Source organism: Onychomys torridus, chromosome X, assembly GCF_903995425.1.
Source record: "Onychomys torridus chromosome X, mOncTor1.1, whole genome shotgun sequence".
Lineage (NCBI taxonomy): Eukaryota > Metazoa > Chordata > Mammalia > Rodentia > Cricetidae > Onychomys > Onychomys torridus.
Genome location: NC_050466.1, coordinates 123,891,147 through 123,907,652, shown reverse-complemented (window position 1 = coordinate 123,907,652; position 16,506 = coordinate 123,891,147). Strand labels below are relative to the sequence as shown.

Here is a 16,506-nt window from a genome sequence, read left to right as displayed (position 1 = left end):
AGCCCCGCCCCCTCCCGTCGGTTCTGCCTTGGACCAAAAGGCTCTGAGATTCATCCAAAGGATCTCTGCCAATTTGAAGATGGCTCCGCCTCCGTGGCTCCCGGCCTCCCTCCCTTGCACACCTCTAATGGTAGCCGCTTGCGCCCCTCCACTGCTTGGGCAGCTGGATCTGGAGCGGGCCTCCGCGTGAGGCGACAGTCACGTGTTGTTTTGCCCGCCGCTGTGAGCCCAGTAAAGTGGGCGGGGACGCGGGCGGGAGGGGTCTGGGGCGGGCAGACGCGGGGGGGGGGGGGACCGCCTCCACCCCCAGCCCTCCCTTCTCGAGCCCCCCCCCCCTTCCCTCCGCTCACCTTAAAACCACCGTGCATCACCATGGCGAGTTGCTCCTTCGCTGGCGACCGAGCACTGAGGAGACTGAGAGCTGCAGCAGCAGCAGCCTCCACAGCTCTAGCAGCAGTGGCGACCACCCCGCTTCTTTCCTCCGGAACCCCGACCGCACTCATTGGGACCGGGTCGTCCTGTCCGGGAGCCATGTGGCTCCCCACGGCCACTGGCTCCCGGTCAGACTCCGAGTCCGAAGAGGAGGACCTCCCCGTCGGGGATGAAGTCTGCAAACGCGGCTACCTGAGGAAGCAGAAGCATGGGCACAGGCGTTACTTCGTGCTCAAACTCGAGACCGAAGACGCACCGGCTCGGCTCGAATATTACGAAAATGCCAGGAAGTTCCGGCACAGTGTCCGCGCCGCGGCCGCTGCGGCAGAGGCAGCCGCCTCCGGTGCTGCGGTCCCCGCGCTCATCCCGCCGAGGCGCGTGATCATCCTGTACCAGTGCTTCTCCGTGAGCCAACGAGCTGATGCCCGGTACCGACACCTCATTGCCCTTTTCACCCAGGACGAATACTTCGCGATGGTAGCCGAGAACGAGTCGGAACAAGAAAGCTGGTACTTGCTCCTCAGCCGCCTCATCCTCGAGAGCAAGCGCCGCCGCTGCAGCACGCTAGGCGCGCAGCCGGACGGAGAGCCGGGGGCCCTGGCGGCAGCAGCGGCGGTGGAGCCACGCTTCTACAAAGATGTGTGGCAGGTAGTAGTGAAACCCAGGGGGCTGGGGCACAGAAAAGAGCTGAGCGGCGTGTTCCGGCTGTGTCTTACCGACGAAGAGGTCGTGTTTGTAAGGCTCAATACTGAAGTGGCCAGTGTGGTCGTCCAGCTCCTGAGCATTCGTCGCTGTGGGCACTCAGAGCAGTACTTCTTCTTGGAAGTCGGCAGGTCCACCGTCATCGGTCCAGGGGAGCTGTGGATGCAGGTAGATGATAGTGTAGTGGCCCAAAATATGCATGAGTTGTTTTTGGAGAAAATGAGAGCCTTGTGCGCAGACGAATACAGAGCCAGATGCCGCAGCTACAGCATCAGTGTTGGCGCCCACCTGTTAACCCTGCTGTCCACTAGGAGGCACCTAGGCTTACTCCCGCTGGAGCCCGGCGGTTGGCTCCGAAGAGCCCGCTTTGAGCAGTTTTGCCACCTCAGGGCTATCGGTGATAGGGAAGAGATGCTCTTTACCAGGCGCCTCTTACCCAGGGAGCCTCTACCTCCCTCCAGGAGAGGAAGGGGGCACCTGCCCAGAGCCCGCAGGTCCAGGAGAGCGGTTTCAGTACCACCCAGCTTTTTCCGCCCGGTGGCTCCTAGCCCCCGTGTACATGTCTCACACCCCGAAGAAGCCTTCAATGACAGAGCTTGTGAAGCCCCGGGCTCCAGCTCTGGCAACTCTGAAGAAAAAGACAAGAAAAGTGAGGAAGGGAACGGAGGTGATTACATGCCCATGAACAACTGGGGCTCAGGAAATGGCCGGGGCTCAGGAGGTGGACAGGGCTCAAGTGGCCAAGGCACCAGTAGCCAGAGCTCAGGAGGAAACCAGTGCTCCGGTGGCAGGCAGGGATCTGGAGGCAGCCAGGGCTCGGGAGGCCAGGGTTCAGGAGGTCAGGGTGCTGGGGGAAACCAGTGCTCAGGAAATGGCCAGGGCACAGCAGGTGGCCATGGCTCAGGTGGAGGCCAGGGACCTGGAGGTGGCCATGGCTCAGGTGGTGGCCAGGGACCTGGAGATGGTCATGGCTCAGGTGGCGGCAAGAACTCAGGAGGAGGCAAGGGCTCAGGAAGTGGAAAGAACTCCAACGATGGTGACCGTGGAAAATCTCTGAAGAAGAGATCATACTTTGGTAAATTTACTCAAAGTAAGCAAGAGCAAATGCTGCCTCCACCGCCACCTCCACCACCAGCAGCTGGAGCAGCTGGTGGAAAAGGGAAGTCTGGAGGAAGATTCCGACTTTATTTTTGTGCTGACAGGGGAGCCACAAAAGAACGCAAAGAGGCCAAAGAGATGAGAGATATGGAGAGCTCAGAAGGTACAACCCGGGGACCACACAGAGCCAGAGCTTTCGATGAAGATGAGGATGACCCATATGTGCCAATGAGGCCAGGGGTGGCCGCTCCTCTTGCATGTTCCAGTGACTATATGCCAATGGCTCCTCAAAATTCCTCTGCTTCAAAAAAGCGCCACTCTAGGTCACCCTTTGAAGACTCCAGAGGGTACATGATGATGTTTCCCAGAGTGAGCCCACCACCACCTGGCCCAAGTCCTCCAAAAGCACAAGATACTAATAAAGAGGATGACTCTAAGGACAATGACAGTGACAGTGACTACATGTTTATGGCTCCTGGAGCAGGTGCAATTCCTAAAAATCCCCCAAATCCTCAGGGAGGCTCTTCCTCCAAAAGTTGGAGCTCTTACTTCTCTCTGCCAAGTCCTTTTCAGAGTTCACCCTTGGGACAGAGCGACCATAGTGAGTATGTTCCGATGTTGCCTGGGAAATTCCTGGGGAGGGGTCTAGACAAAGAGGCCTCCTTCAGCCAGGGCACCAAAGATATGGCTTCAAAGCCTTCCACTGAGGGGTCATTCTCAAAACCTGGAGATAGGGGGTCACCTGCAAAGCCTTCAGATGACGAGCCCCCAGAGAACAAGGCTAAGAGACCTAACAGACTTTCTTTTATTGCAAAAGGAAATAAAATCAATCCCAATCCAGTGGAGCCCACACAGGAGCAGAGAGGAGCTGACAGCTCTCGTGACTATATCAACATTGACTTCATTAAGAGAGAGCGCTGTATGCCAGCTCCCTCTGCCCAAGGACTGCCAGATCCATGGGGCTTAATTGCTGACCCCAGACGCACAGCTTTTTCTAGTTACCTGAATATTGAAATCGAGGTGCCCTTTCCAAACCCAGCAATCCGCCTTTCAGATCTTTTAAGAGTTCTACCAGGTGCCAACTCCATCTGTCTGGCCGGTGCTAGGTGGCCCTTTCGTCTTTTTCCAGGCAATGCTACAGGTAGTATTATAGAAGAGGGTGAATACATTGAAGTGATTTTCAACCCAGCCATGAGACCAGCCGTGCCTTTTGCTGACACTGCCATTCGCTATGATGCTCAAACCGGTCAAATCTGTGTAGTCGACCCATTTTCTGAGTGCTGTATGAATGTTTCTCTGTCTCCCGGTCCATTCTCAGAACGGCCACCTGTAGCTAGGCTGCTGCAGGAGGACGTGCAGGAGAGAAGACGCCAGCAAAGCCGTTCCCAAAGTTTATTTGCCAACACCCGAGCCGCTGTCTCTGCTTTCCCGACTGACAGCTTGGACAGAGACTTTCCCGCCGCTTCTGCCCGGGTTGCTGTTCCAGCTGGGGCGCCCCTCTTGGCAGTGAGCCGGGCATTAGCTGTGGTCTCTGCACTAGCCGCGGCCCCTGGCTTTGGCGCTGTCTTTGCCGGCTTCCAGGCCGCCAGATTTGACTCCGCCTCTGTTCGCTGGTTCCAACCTGTTGCTAATGCTCTTGGTGCCCAGGCTGTAAGAGGGGTCCAGGACATTGGCGCAGGTTGGAATCCTGGAGCTCTTAACCAAGCTGCCAGAGGTGAGGACCTGGCGGCCCGCGCTGCCGCTCCACCACCACCACCTCGCCAGCGACGGGTGCTGAGACCCCCAGAGAGAGCGGATTCTGAGGACAACGACGACGAAGACAACGACATTTACGTGAGAATGGACTTTGCCAGACGTGGCTACAAGAAGTGATCACTCTCCGAAAAGAGGTTGGTGAATTTATAATTAAAAGTCATGAAGTTAATGGAAATCGTCTAATTAGTGAGTTGATGCGTTACTTGCTACGATGTCAGCGATAAGTGAGATCCTAGTTCATTTACTAGTGTTATTAGAGAGAGTAGAATTCAGTTTTCATTCTTCACGCGGTACCTTTTCGGTCTTCGCAAAAACATCAGCTTTTATCTAACCCATACATTTATCTGACAGAACCAATTGTTAAACACTGGATTTATTTCTTAGGAGCAATTAAAACTTAAAGACCCACAGCATGAAGTTGCTTTCCCCTTCCCCCGCCCCCTCCTTCCGAAAGTGAATTCCATCAAGTACCTTTCAAGCCTACAACTCAAGCTGCTTTTCTGCGAGTGCACAATCTAAGTGCAAGGGTTGAAGGAGGACTCGGGATGTTTAGTAGCAACAAGCCAACTATTAACATAATCACGTTCTCAAAAACAGTCATCGCTTGCCTAGTCTGCTGTGATTTGCCCAAAAGGTTAACTCTCAGGTATCAGCTGATGGGAGAGAGAGTGCATAGATAATCCCAAACCCCAGGTGATTAAAGGCCAGTATTTGCTGTGGAAACTGTTTTTGTGTTGATCTGTTTTTGTTTTTACACAGGATAAACTGTGAGAAACCGTGAGTGTTCCTTTTCTCTGTCACTGGTAGGGGAAGGCAAGTCACTTTTGTGCTTCGTTTCTTCTTCTACCCCCACCCCCACCCCACCTCTCTAGAGGCATCTTGATTATGGATATGAATATTGTTTCAAACGTTTAAAAAGCATTTAAGACATTTAATTGATGTGTCTTCTGGGAAATCAAGGAGAGCAAGATAACAAGGCAGGAGGAAGAAGACAGGACTCTAGGGGCAGCCCACCCTGAGCAGTGGGGTGTGGGGGTTTCAAGTTCTAATTTGCCAAGGGAAGAGAAGTTAAGAGTCAAATCTAGTGAACCTTGTCCAGAATTTCACAATATTGTCTTGAGAGATTCTCAAGAAATGTTTGCAGATGATACCCCTGTAGCATGCCCTGCCTTCTCTCTTTAGAAGAATATGCCTCTTTCCCTGTGAAGGGACAGTTCCCAGCAGTTTTCATTCCAGTAGTCAGTTTAGTGAACATTTTTGCTTTGCTTGTGCTCTGGAATGCTTTTGTGATTTCATATTTGCCCACTGTGCTTGATCAGGCATATCAGGTTGGGAACTGATCACAACAGTTACCTTACAAGCTCCCCATTTAGTTATAGAAAACTTGCCGTACAAAAGCTCACATTTGCAGCACAGACACACCAAGAGAGTGATCACTAAAACTATGGACTCAATCCCAAAATCCTTTAAATTGTGGTGAGGCTCCTCTCCAACACACACACACACACACACACACACACACACACACACACAGAGAGAGAGAGAGAGAGAGAGAGAGAGAGAGAGAGAGCGCACTACTATCATAACTATGTATTTGCAAGTCATAATTCCATTTCCAAGAACTTATAATCAGGTAATCAGCCTTTCAGCGACAAGTAAACAGAAAGTACACCCCCAAACCATCCTCAAGCTTTTGTTGGAGCCTAACTGCTGAAGGTACTGTGTACAACTTTGATGTAAAATACCACATCAAAAGAGATGATGCATCAGAGTAGCTGCTTGTGACCCTGTGATTCTTTGAAATGATGTCTACACTTTCCAATACTCTGATCTTCGTTCACACATAAATTAAGAATAGTGAAATCATACTGTTCTTCAAATAAACTCTGACTTCTGAGGATTATGAAGATCCAGTGGCCATTGTGTTTATATAAATTACTGATGAATGGCTTTGCAGCTATTTTGGAGATTTAATATGCTCTAATTGTATTGTTTACTGAGGAAATCCCTAACTTTACTGAGGGACTACACCACTGAAGTTGTATATCTCATAGACAGGAAGGAGCTTACATTGAAATAAGTGAATTAATTGGAAGCATTTTGGTGCATGAAATCACTTTACAAATATAATGCAATTTTATTTTATTGTTGGTTTAGCACTGAAGTGAAATTTCAAGCATTTAAACTAATGATTTAGTTTTTCAGAGAACTAGCTAATTTCTTGGTGCTAAAGGTAGATTTGACATGTAATTTTCTACAATATATCATATGGAAGGGCACGGGAGGAGGTGTGGTATTGAAACAACCTATTGCAGGAAATGACTTTAGTTAGCATTTTAATGTGAATTGATAAAGTGTTGTCTGTGAAGTGTCTTTCTCTAAAGTTATAGAAGAACTTTCACCGATTTCTGTTCAGCCTTTATTTTCTTATCTAGCATTTAAAAATGAAAATGTCATGTTAAGAAACATGTTGTGAAAAAGGAACAAAGACACAGTAGTATAAGTCACATAGCTCATTAAGTTAATCTCAGTTTGTGGAATGTGTTTAGAACTGGAATAGAGAAGTGCTAGGTTTGTATTATTATGTAGTTGGGATCAGTATTATGGTTGTGACCGTTAACTACTAATTTAGAAACACAAAGCTAAGTTAAAATTCTGTGTTTCTTTTTCATTAGTCTTAACTTTCATTAAAAGTGTCAAATATAAGATTATTCACAGTTGGTATAGTTATATTGATTTTTATAATGTAAGTGAAATTATGATTTATTAAGACAAGTTTATCATGCAATGCAAAAATAATGAATGTATAACCTTATTTATCTACAGTCAAGCTTCATGTAAGTATTTTATAGTTGCTTTGCAAGCCAATTAGAAAGAAACACCCAGAATATAACTTGAGTATGTATTTTTATATTGAATGAAATATTTTTAAAGCAATCCCTTGATGATGAAGGCTTCTTTGAACACATTAGCATTTAGAAGAGTGTCGTTTCCCATGTGATTGAGTCCATCCCTAAACCCTTGTGTGCCTTTTTCCTTCTTTTAATGCATTACCTGATATAAAATTGATAGGTTGAAGTGATCTGGGATGTAGATTTCTCTGGTATTTTTATTAAAGACATAGGAGTAAGAAATGGGCAGCTGTAGATGGCATGAAATAATTGGTCAGCCAAATTAGTTATATTATGATAGTATTAAAAGGTATTGGTATTAAAAGGCCAAAATCTAGTAATTAGCTTTTGACAATTTAGGTCCTATTCTCACCACACAGGAAGCCCAAGCTTTTTCCGTTGTCCTGCTGTTAAGTCCTGTTGCTATAAATTGCAGGTGCTGAAAGCAAATCATTTTTACTGTATTGGATTGATTTATTGTAAATAACTAGAACATAATCTCTAGATACCAGAGTTTTCCCAACCATAATTGATGGATCACTTATTTCATGTAGCATTCATCATCTCCCCCCCCCCCCAAATCTGGATAGTTCTTTGGAGTAATGAGGTATTTGACCTAAACAATTAAAGAGGACCTCACTCAGTTAAAGTTAGCTAAAGTTGCTGGCAATCATTATTCATTTGCATTCATTCTATTTTAAGACTGATGCTTCCAGGATAAAATGTCAGCTCCAAGCAAAACATCTCTTTGAAACCGGGGCCAGGACTTTAATTAAGCACACCAGACCGTTCGACATTCATAAATACTCAACCAGGGTCTCCAGCTTTCTTTCCCTGTTTCTAATCGCCAAACATGAACCAAAATACTTCAAGTCATTGGCAGGCGTTTATCTTGGGGAACAAACTAGGGTTTCTCAAAAAAAAAAAAAAATACAACCTTCATGTTGGAACAGATTCGGCTGGCCATTGCAGGAAGAAGTAAGGATTACAGTGTGTGATTTCAAATGGACTGTTGTTAAATTGTTAACTTCTTGATTGAGGGAATGCTTTCCAGTTACAGATTGATTGCCTTATATTTTTCAAAGCACATTCACATTCATTATTTTACTGATGGTAAGTACTGGAAGTGAAGCTGGAGTTAAGTGATTTCCTGTATTCATGAAGGTAAGTGGCAGAGCTGAAAATGTAACTTATACATCTGTTTTCCAATCTAATGCTCCATCTAGCACAGCACACTGCCCTTTAGCCAAGTGCTTAATTTGTCACTTTTACATTGATGAAAATTATTATATATGAAAGCATTGGGAGCAAAAGCATAAGTATGCTTTAATTCAATGGTAGCAAATTTCGCTGTAATTCACTTAGAGTGTTATAACTGGATCATCTGTCAGGGCTCAGGTGATCTTCCTTACATTGAACTATTTGCTATGTCCCGTTTAGAAAAAAAAGAATCTGACGTCAGCTGGAACTTAATGTTTTAAATCTGATCTAGGGAGGAGTTAGCTACTCTGACTTCCCAAACAAATTGTGTGTGTGTGTGTGTGTGTGTGTGTGTGTGTGTGTGTGTGTGTGTGTGTATGTGTGTAACATCAGAAAGGAAAGAAAGTGAAATGAGGGCGTATTCAATAAATTCCAATTAATAGTCATTTCTTAACTGAAGTTAGATTTCTAAGCCCTTGCTGATAATCTAGTGGCATTTGTAAGCGATTGTGAGTCTCTTCATTTAATTTATTCTTTCTATATAAATCTGGTATTTAAATCTAAACTACTACAGTGAGCAAAACAGAATAAAATAAGACAGGTAGGGGAAAGGGTGTGGTAGAAATGTATGTTTTTTTATGTTTTTGTTGTTGTTTCTTTTTATGTTATTTTTGTGTGTTAGGCGAGTAGATTTTAGAAGTTATATCATTTGCCTGAATATGATTACTAATTTCCTACTTGAAGACTTGAAATGTAGAAAGAATGTCAATCAAGCCAATATCTCCAAATAGATATTGAAAACTGAAAACATGCTCCTCCACTCAGCCCTTGAATGAATGACCAGGGATTGTGATTTTAACCTTTTGAGTTTAGGATACATTATTATTATCATCCATCATGGCAAAAAGACCTATTTCACTGGAGTCCCAAATTGAAACTTCCAATGCATCTCAGAGAAATGATTGGATGAAACAGTTCCTCTGTTGGTTCAGAAACTGAAGAGGTCAAATAGAGTCATGTGTAGACAGTTTTTTATAACAGTGTTTCTATGAGGTAATTTATTCCGAGTTTCAACTAAACAATGAACCTGGGACTCTATGTCTTTTGTAAATTGAAGACTGAACATATTAAAATTCTAGTAACTTGCATTCTTCACATCAGCAGTAACTAGGCAGCAGAGTGAAAGTACCCAAGCGTGTGTTGGGAAGTAGTGAGGAAACTGACCTAGGATGAAAAATAAAGTGACTGATCCCCAAACAGTCTACTTCTAGATAATCAGGACTGGGATGAGCCAATCTATATGGCCCAGAGCCTGATTGTGATGGGCAGATGCAAGACAACTAGGCTGCCCTTTAAACACATGGAACTTTATAAGTGGTATCCATTTTCATTCCAGATTCTTTTGACAGTTCTCTTAGGAAATCAGAGCCACAGTGGAGAAAAGCATATTTTATCATTTGATCACAGAAATAATACTATGACTGGCACTGTAAAGACCAGCAGCAGTTCTTGCTAATTTTCATGATTTTAGGGACAGTACTTCCTATTTATCAACTTATATGGGGATTATCATCCTGTATAGTCATCAAGCACAGAAAGGTGTGGAGACAGTTCTTACCGAAGAGATGAAACCTGCATATAATCCAGTGACTTCTAAGCTAAGTAGCATGGTTGCATTTTTATGTATTTTATATATTAATCTTTGGGGCCCAGGCTCCCATTTCTCTCCATTCACTTTGGCTTCTTTACTTTGGTTGATTTACTTGATTGCCTCTGATAATATGATCATCTGCAGACTACAAAGATAGAATGCTATCTAATGAATAGTATTTTCAATATGACTTTGAGAGGAAATTACAGTTGAAAAGATAACCAAGACAATAAGGTTGGGAGAATGAAAAGAGAGTGAGAGAAAAATGGTACATATTGTTGGAATTACACCTTTCTCTGGTCTACTGTTTCAGACTTCAAACCTTAATAGAGGCACATTTATGATTCTTGTAAAGAAGTCTGAGATATCCAGGAGGAACTGCCTTTTTGGCCCAACCTATACATTTCCAAGGATATTAAAGTCATGCGTGCTGCATTGGTATATTAAAGATTAATGTTTGGGTTTATAGCATTATACTCATTGACACTGAAAATTTGTCTTTATTAATTTTTAAGAAGAAAATGATACCGGCCAGACTTTGGAAGAAGCATCTTTTGACCTATCAAAGGCCGTTGAAGTTTTCTCTTTTACAAAGAAAAACCCTACTTTAAGAGTATACCAGTTGTTAAAAGGGTTGAATTAGCTTGATATTAAAAAGAGCTTTGACTAACTGAAAAATGAGGTACACAATAAATCTTTAAAAGCAGTCACTATCAAATGGAAAAACAGGTCCAGACCAGACAGATAACACTACCAAAAGCATCACCATTCATTGTTCTGGTGGTGAATGGGAAATGAACACATGGTGTGACTGTCGGCTCTTTAATATTCCTTTTGTAGACTTTCGGATTGAGGTTTAATCCTGAATTGCTTTCTTCCACTACTCAGCAAGCTTGTGAATTGCTCCCTTTGGCTGTTCTTTGGAATGTGTTCAGGGAAATGTAAACTTATTTTAATATGGGTTTAAGAAAAAACAGAATTATAAATGCAAATCTGTGGCTCCAGTTTCCACAATGCATTTTAAAAGCAAGTTATATTATTTGGGGATCATTCTGTTTTGGAAAGCATTATTCCTGTCTACTAACATAGTTAAACAGGAATTGACAAACCTATTTTGTAAATGTGAAATTACATGACCATTTTCTGGGTTTTACTAGGTTATTCACTCTTCACCCACTGTTGACACAATTGTTATAGGAAAGCATGGAAATATGCACAATTCTTCATTTGAGCTGCTGTTATTTTTTTTAAAGGAAAATGACTATAATATCAACAAAGTGTCCTAATTCTAAGCATTGTCACTTAGGTAGCCTAGGAGCTTAATTTATATATTTCTGCAAAATGTATGAAATGAAGTGCATAATATATGCTACTCAGAAGTCCCCATTTGAAGTAATTGCAATGCACTATATATGTGAACTTAGGATGATACTGTATATTAAAAATAATGAGCTAAATTAGTGAGATACTTTTTTAACATCACATTTCAGTTAAAAACATGAATAAAATTCCATGATACCTACCTAGCCCAGTTTTGCTACATGTAAATGAGTTGCTAATATGCACATCCACACTTAATCTGTGGTGACCACACATACCTTTTATCCTAATAGAACCTAAAATTTCACAAATGTGCTCACAGGAAGACTTAATACTTCCTAGTTTATGGTACTTCTTTTTAACCTTTTTATACGAAGGAAAGAACAATGGATGTGACTAATAACCACAATAGGTAGGGAAAGGAAGGAGACTTTGATGCTCAATCTTGTTGCATTCATTAAAATAGCTATCAAAAGAAATAGATACTTAGAGTTTAAATAGAGATCTTTTGCTTGAAGCCTACTCTGGAGAAAGCTTTCCATGGATTCTTTTAGCTTGTTTCAGGTGACACTAAATACTTTGATGTAAGCACAGCTTAAAATAATCTTGGTACTCCATAATCCACTTGATGGGCATTTTCTTTCCCTTTTTTATTCCAGCAACTTCCTCCACATACTTCATTCCCACTGCTCTACGCACCATGCTCCCTGCTGTGTACCATCACATTAAAGCCGATAGTTAAGAGAGCCACACCATTTTGGTAAAGAAATGGAAATTTCCATAAAATCTTTGCAGTTATAACGAATTCTTTTAGAAAATATTCCACGATTAGGTCAGAAGACCTTTATCAAGATTGTCCTTAAGTCCTTTGTCTTGTGTCACCTAAGGTAAAGATAGACTTAAGCATTTAGGAGAAGGAAGAGCATTTTCTGTCTAAGGCTCCCTTCCGGGGCCCACTGGGATAAAGTTGAACAGTGCTCACACACTCCAAGCAGCTGCCCACAAGAAGTAGCAAGTTGGCATCCTGGGTACAGGAGTAACTATCCTAGTTTTTTGCCCAGCTTGTGTTTTCTCTGCACAGCAAGCCCACTGTTTTGTTTAACCATGTCGAGGCCAAGGCAGTATCTTCAATGCATCTCTCAGGAACCTTTTTAGGTTTTGTTTCCTTTTGTTTAAAAATGTGTGTGTGTGGGGGGGGGGTGACAAGTCTTTACACTAATTTTGAAAATAATTTTTGTCATCTTTTTTTTATACAGTGATTACATTGCCACCCAAACCAAACACATTTTACAAGAAAAGTGACACAGAATTTCAACTTCGTCTACTCCAGATCTGCCTAAAAGAAAGAAAATTCTGAGGCTTCTGAACAGAAACTAGCCTCAATTTCTACCAGTCAACTGGACTATGGCAACTGAATGAGCCTGCTCATGGAGTTCATTCTCACTACTGCCTCCTGGATCCATTGATTGACTTAAAGATGTGCACACTGTACATTGGCTTTGTTTCCTAATTTCCCTGATCTGTCTCTTTGAAAGGAATGAGATGCTGTAAGTTAGTGTCTCATAACACTTCCCTTTTCCTCTCTAAAAATATATTCAGTCTGTGTAAATATAGCCAACATCAATTTTAATGACATATAATACTTGGATGAAATTTCAACATGAACATCTTTAAACAATGGCAGATAAACATATATATGAATGAGAAGGTAGGTATGATCTGGAATATTTTCTGATTAATGCATACTTAAGACATTCCTTGATCAAGGAATTAAGGTGAATTGAACTTCTATCTTGACGAGACATTTTCAATATTTAAAGACAAGACTAGAGGGCAAATTATCTCAGAGTTTGCTCATTAACAATACTACAACATTCTATTGACACTAATAACCAACTAACATGATGACTTGACAGAGTATTTTAAAGGCAGAGCCAAGGAGCAGGTTGTCTACTTGTTCATGTAGAACCTGGCCATGTTCTGCTAGTGGATTGAGCATTTCCAAACCTATTGTTCTGATTTTATTTTGAAACCTACATTTATCCCTGAAAAGAGGCAAGCCTCCATCTCAAAAGACCCTTTCTGCCTCTCTGGGGGGTGGGGGGTGTCCTCCCTCCTACTCTTCAAACTGTCTCCCCCTCTTTCTGTCCTTTCCCCAATAACCCTCCCATGCCCAGGACACCTATAAAGAAATTAGTTTCCCATATTCAGAAATTAGTGCTGCCTAAAATTTAAGCCAAAAGGAACCTCTTATAAGGCCATGTTTCCTTCTGGACAATTGAGCCAATATAAGATGTATAAAATTTAAAAGAAAAAATTCAGAGCAAGCTCCCCCATTCCTATTTTTGCTTGCCTCTGATGGAAACTAAATTAAGATTTTAGGAACCTGGACCTTTGAGAACATGATAATAGCAGGTGGTGACCACACAGGATAGAAACAAAGGTCTTGAAGCTTGCTTAGAGCTTTGTTATGTGTTGGCATACAGCTCTTGGCTGTAGTATCATCACTGGCAAACCTCATCATCTCACAGATGGGTGTGAGTGTTTGAGCAAGTGTCTGCAAAAGTGTGTGAGTGCTAGTGTGTGTATGCACACACTTGTGTGTATGAACACCCTTGTGTACCTGTGAACACGTGATTATAGACGTACCTGTTGTGTGTAACTCTGTTTAAAAAATATTGCTTCGCATTTAACGTGCAACTTTGAAGTAGTGTAATATTTACCTGAAGTTCTTTGCCACTCGGTTCCTACATCTTTGAACGTGTGCTTCTATCTTTGAGCAGGCTTCTAGTACATGTTGCTGAACTAACTTTCTAAAGAACCGAGTAGACTTCTACTGTTTCTCCCTGCCTACCAAGCAAAGGGATGGGGGGTGCTCCTTTTTCCCTGTGTGAATTGTGCTGAGAGGATGTAGCTTCAATGCCAGTCACTGACCCAGTTTCTGGTCATTACTAGGGCATCACTTTCATCAGTCCCTTCAGGCTCCTCTCTTGTTCCTACCTAATTCAGTAATGCAGTGTGGCTTTTGTTCATCGTAACAGTGCACTCTTTAGGCAGCCTTTCTTCAGGCCTTCTGTTACCATTTTATATTCAAGTAAGTTGTCATAATCGTTCAGAATTGTAGCAAGAAAAGATTATTTGGGGGAAACTGCTGTATTCCTTTACTCACATATTTGGTTTAGGGGCTGCCAATAGACAGGGTACAGAAGGTGGAGCACAGAGCTAGCACACTTGCTGAATAAATGAATGGAAACCTCATACACAACAGTCCATACAATTAGTCACAGGTACAAATAGTCACAGGTACAGCATAACAAATATGCAATCTCTCTGACACAACTTCTTAGTTTACAGATAAAATGGATTAATTTATTCAGTATTGTGCTGGAAGAATCTATGGAATATGTGTACCGACACACCACTTACCTTCCAGTGATGTTTATGCTGCTGAGAAAAAACAATGATGGAACGATTTGTGTGTGTGACTGCTACATTAGTTTGGTGTCATACATAGTTACTTGGTCAGTAAAAATGAAAGCTTTACAGTTCCAACGGTTCATTACATTTGCTATTTCTGCTTCACGACCTGCTTTGAGTTGCTCTGTGTTTGTCTTCCTTTGTAAATACCCTTAAACTTTCTTGTTTGTAAGCATCTCGTTTGCAGTTTTGGGAGACAACCTTGCAACTCTGTATAGTGTTTATATATATATCTGATTTGCTTTTCCATAGAGCTACTTGCAATAAATGTGGTCATGTAACTTATTTGAGTGAAGTTTCATTTTTTTTTCTTTATACAGTTGTCTCGGCTTCATTACAAGTATATTGACTTCATTACAAGTCAATTCTTGCAGAATTGACTGTCAGCCATTTCTCAGAATGAAGCAGTTGTGGTAATTAAAACATGCCCATCACTTTCCCTACAAACATGAAACTTTGGTATAGTTAATAGAATCAACTCACTTTTGAGTCTACAAATATAGAAGTGATACTAGTATAAAACATTACAAAATGACTGCCCTGAGTTTACATGTGGACCACGACAATAGTTCCATATAATGACTACTATATTTGAATCAACTACCCCAGGAGAGTGAGGTGATTGTTTATAATTGGACTTTATCTCCTTGCCACTTATCATTATCCTTTGAAGGTCTCCCTTTTCATTGCCTTATTAAGAAAATATTAGTTCATGAAAAATATACCACTAGACAGCATTTTTACACTGATGGACTACAGAATGAAGAGTAGATTAAATATCATGAATTCATTTATAAATTATGTCAGTTCTTTTGGAATCCACAGGCTTTAACAAACACTGAAAGATATGGTTATCCCATTACCTATTCGGCCTTTCCCAAGTCATCCTTGCCATATAGAAAAATGAGAGCAAATCTGGGAACCAGTGAGTGCACACAGGTCAGATGGGCTATAGGGTGAAAAACACAGCTATCAAATCATGTGTAGACAAGCTGTCTCTATGCAAACCATTATGTTGATTGTACAGCTTATGCTTTCTGGGTACATTTCAGAGGATGTATGTAATAGAATATTACAGTGGAAAAATATAATTAAAGTACCTTTATCACTAGGGATGCTACAGTATGGTATGGGCAGGAGAGAGATGCCCTTCCCACCCCCTGTCCCTCCACATCAATGCCTGAGGCAGATGGGAGAGGTGGCCCTGAGGTCGTAAGTGCAAGAGAACTGCTCCTGCCTGCCACCAACTCCAACACTCAGGAGAGCAGGCTCTGCACTTCTCATGAGCAGCATAATAGAGCCAACTATATTGGAAGAGCTGTGGGTAAGGCAGCCACAAAGTTGTGAGCATAGGAGAACTGTCCCTATTACCTATCTATCATATGGTGGAATGGATGGGGAAGAGCTGGCCCTGAGATCATAAGGGCGGGAAAGTTGCCCAGTCCCCCACCAGCTACAACACTTGGGAAAGCAGGCCCTGCACCTCGAATGGGAAGCACAATAGAGCCAACTCTACTTGCAGAAGTGTGGATGAACCAGCCTCGACGTTGTGAGCAGGGGAGAGCTGTTCCTATTACCCATCTGTCATGTGGGTGGCATGGGTGGGAGAGAAATGCCCTTCTCCCACCTGAGGCTGGTGGGAGAGCCCACCCTGAGGTGATAAGAGCAGGAGAGCTGGCCCTGTCCCCTACCAGCTGCAACACTTGGGAGAATGGCTCCTGTGCAACACAGTAGAGTTAGCCGTGAAGGTGTCAGTGTGGGATATCCAACCCCAAGGACATGAAAGCAGGAAAGTTGGCTCCCTTACTCACTGCTGTAAGGGGTGAACTAGACAAGGCAATGGCTGGAGAGCTCATCCAGGGAGAGCTCACAGGGAGAAATGGTTGGCTGACCAACCCTGCAACTATCCAGGCTCAGAACCAAGGCTATGTGTTGGCCCACTCCAACATCCACCCCATCGGTGATCTGCTGGAGCATGTG

The 16,506-nt window shown here is 42.9% G+C and overlaps 1 protein-coding gene across 2 annotated transcripts; it reads left to right on the top strand.

Annotated features, from left to right (window-relative positions):
* The first annotated feature begins 372 nt into the window (after positions 1-372).
* Positions 373-14,793, top strand: Irs4 (insulin receptor substrate 4). Of its 2 annotated transcripts, none has more exons than XM_036173900.1 (2): positions 373-4,121; positions 12,306-14,793. In XM_036173900.1, exon 1 carries the CDS (start codon positions 373-375, stop codon positions 4,102-4,104), a length of 3,732 nt encoding a protein of 1,243 aa, XP_036029793.1. In that variant the 3' UTR covers positions 4,105-4,121; positions 12,306-14,793. The 2 variants fall into 2 exon arrangements, with proteins under 2 accessions (XP_036029793.1, XP_036029794.1); XM_036173901.1 differs by lacking the exon at positions 12,306-14,793 and adding an exon at positions 4,747-4,759.
* The last annotated feature ends 1,713 nt before the right edge of the window (positions 14,794-16,506 follow it).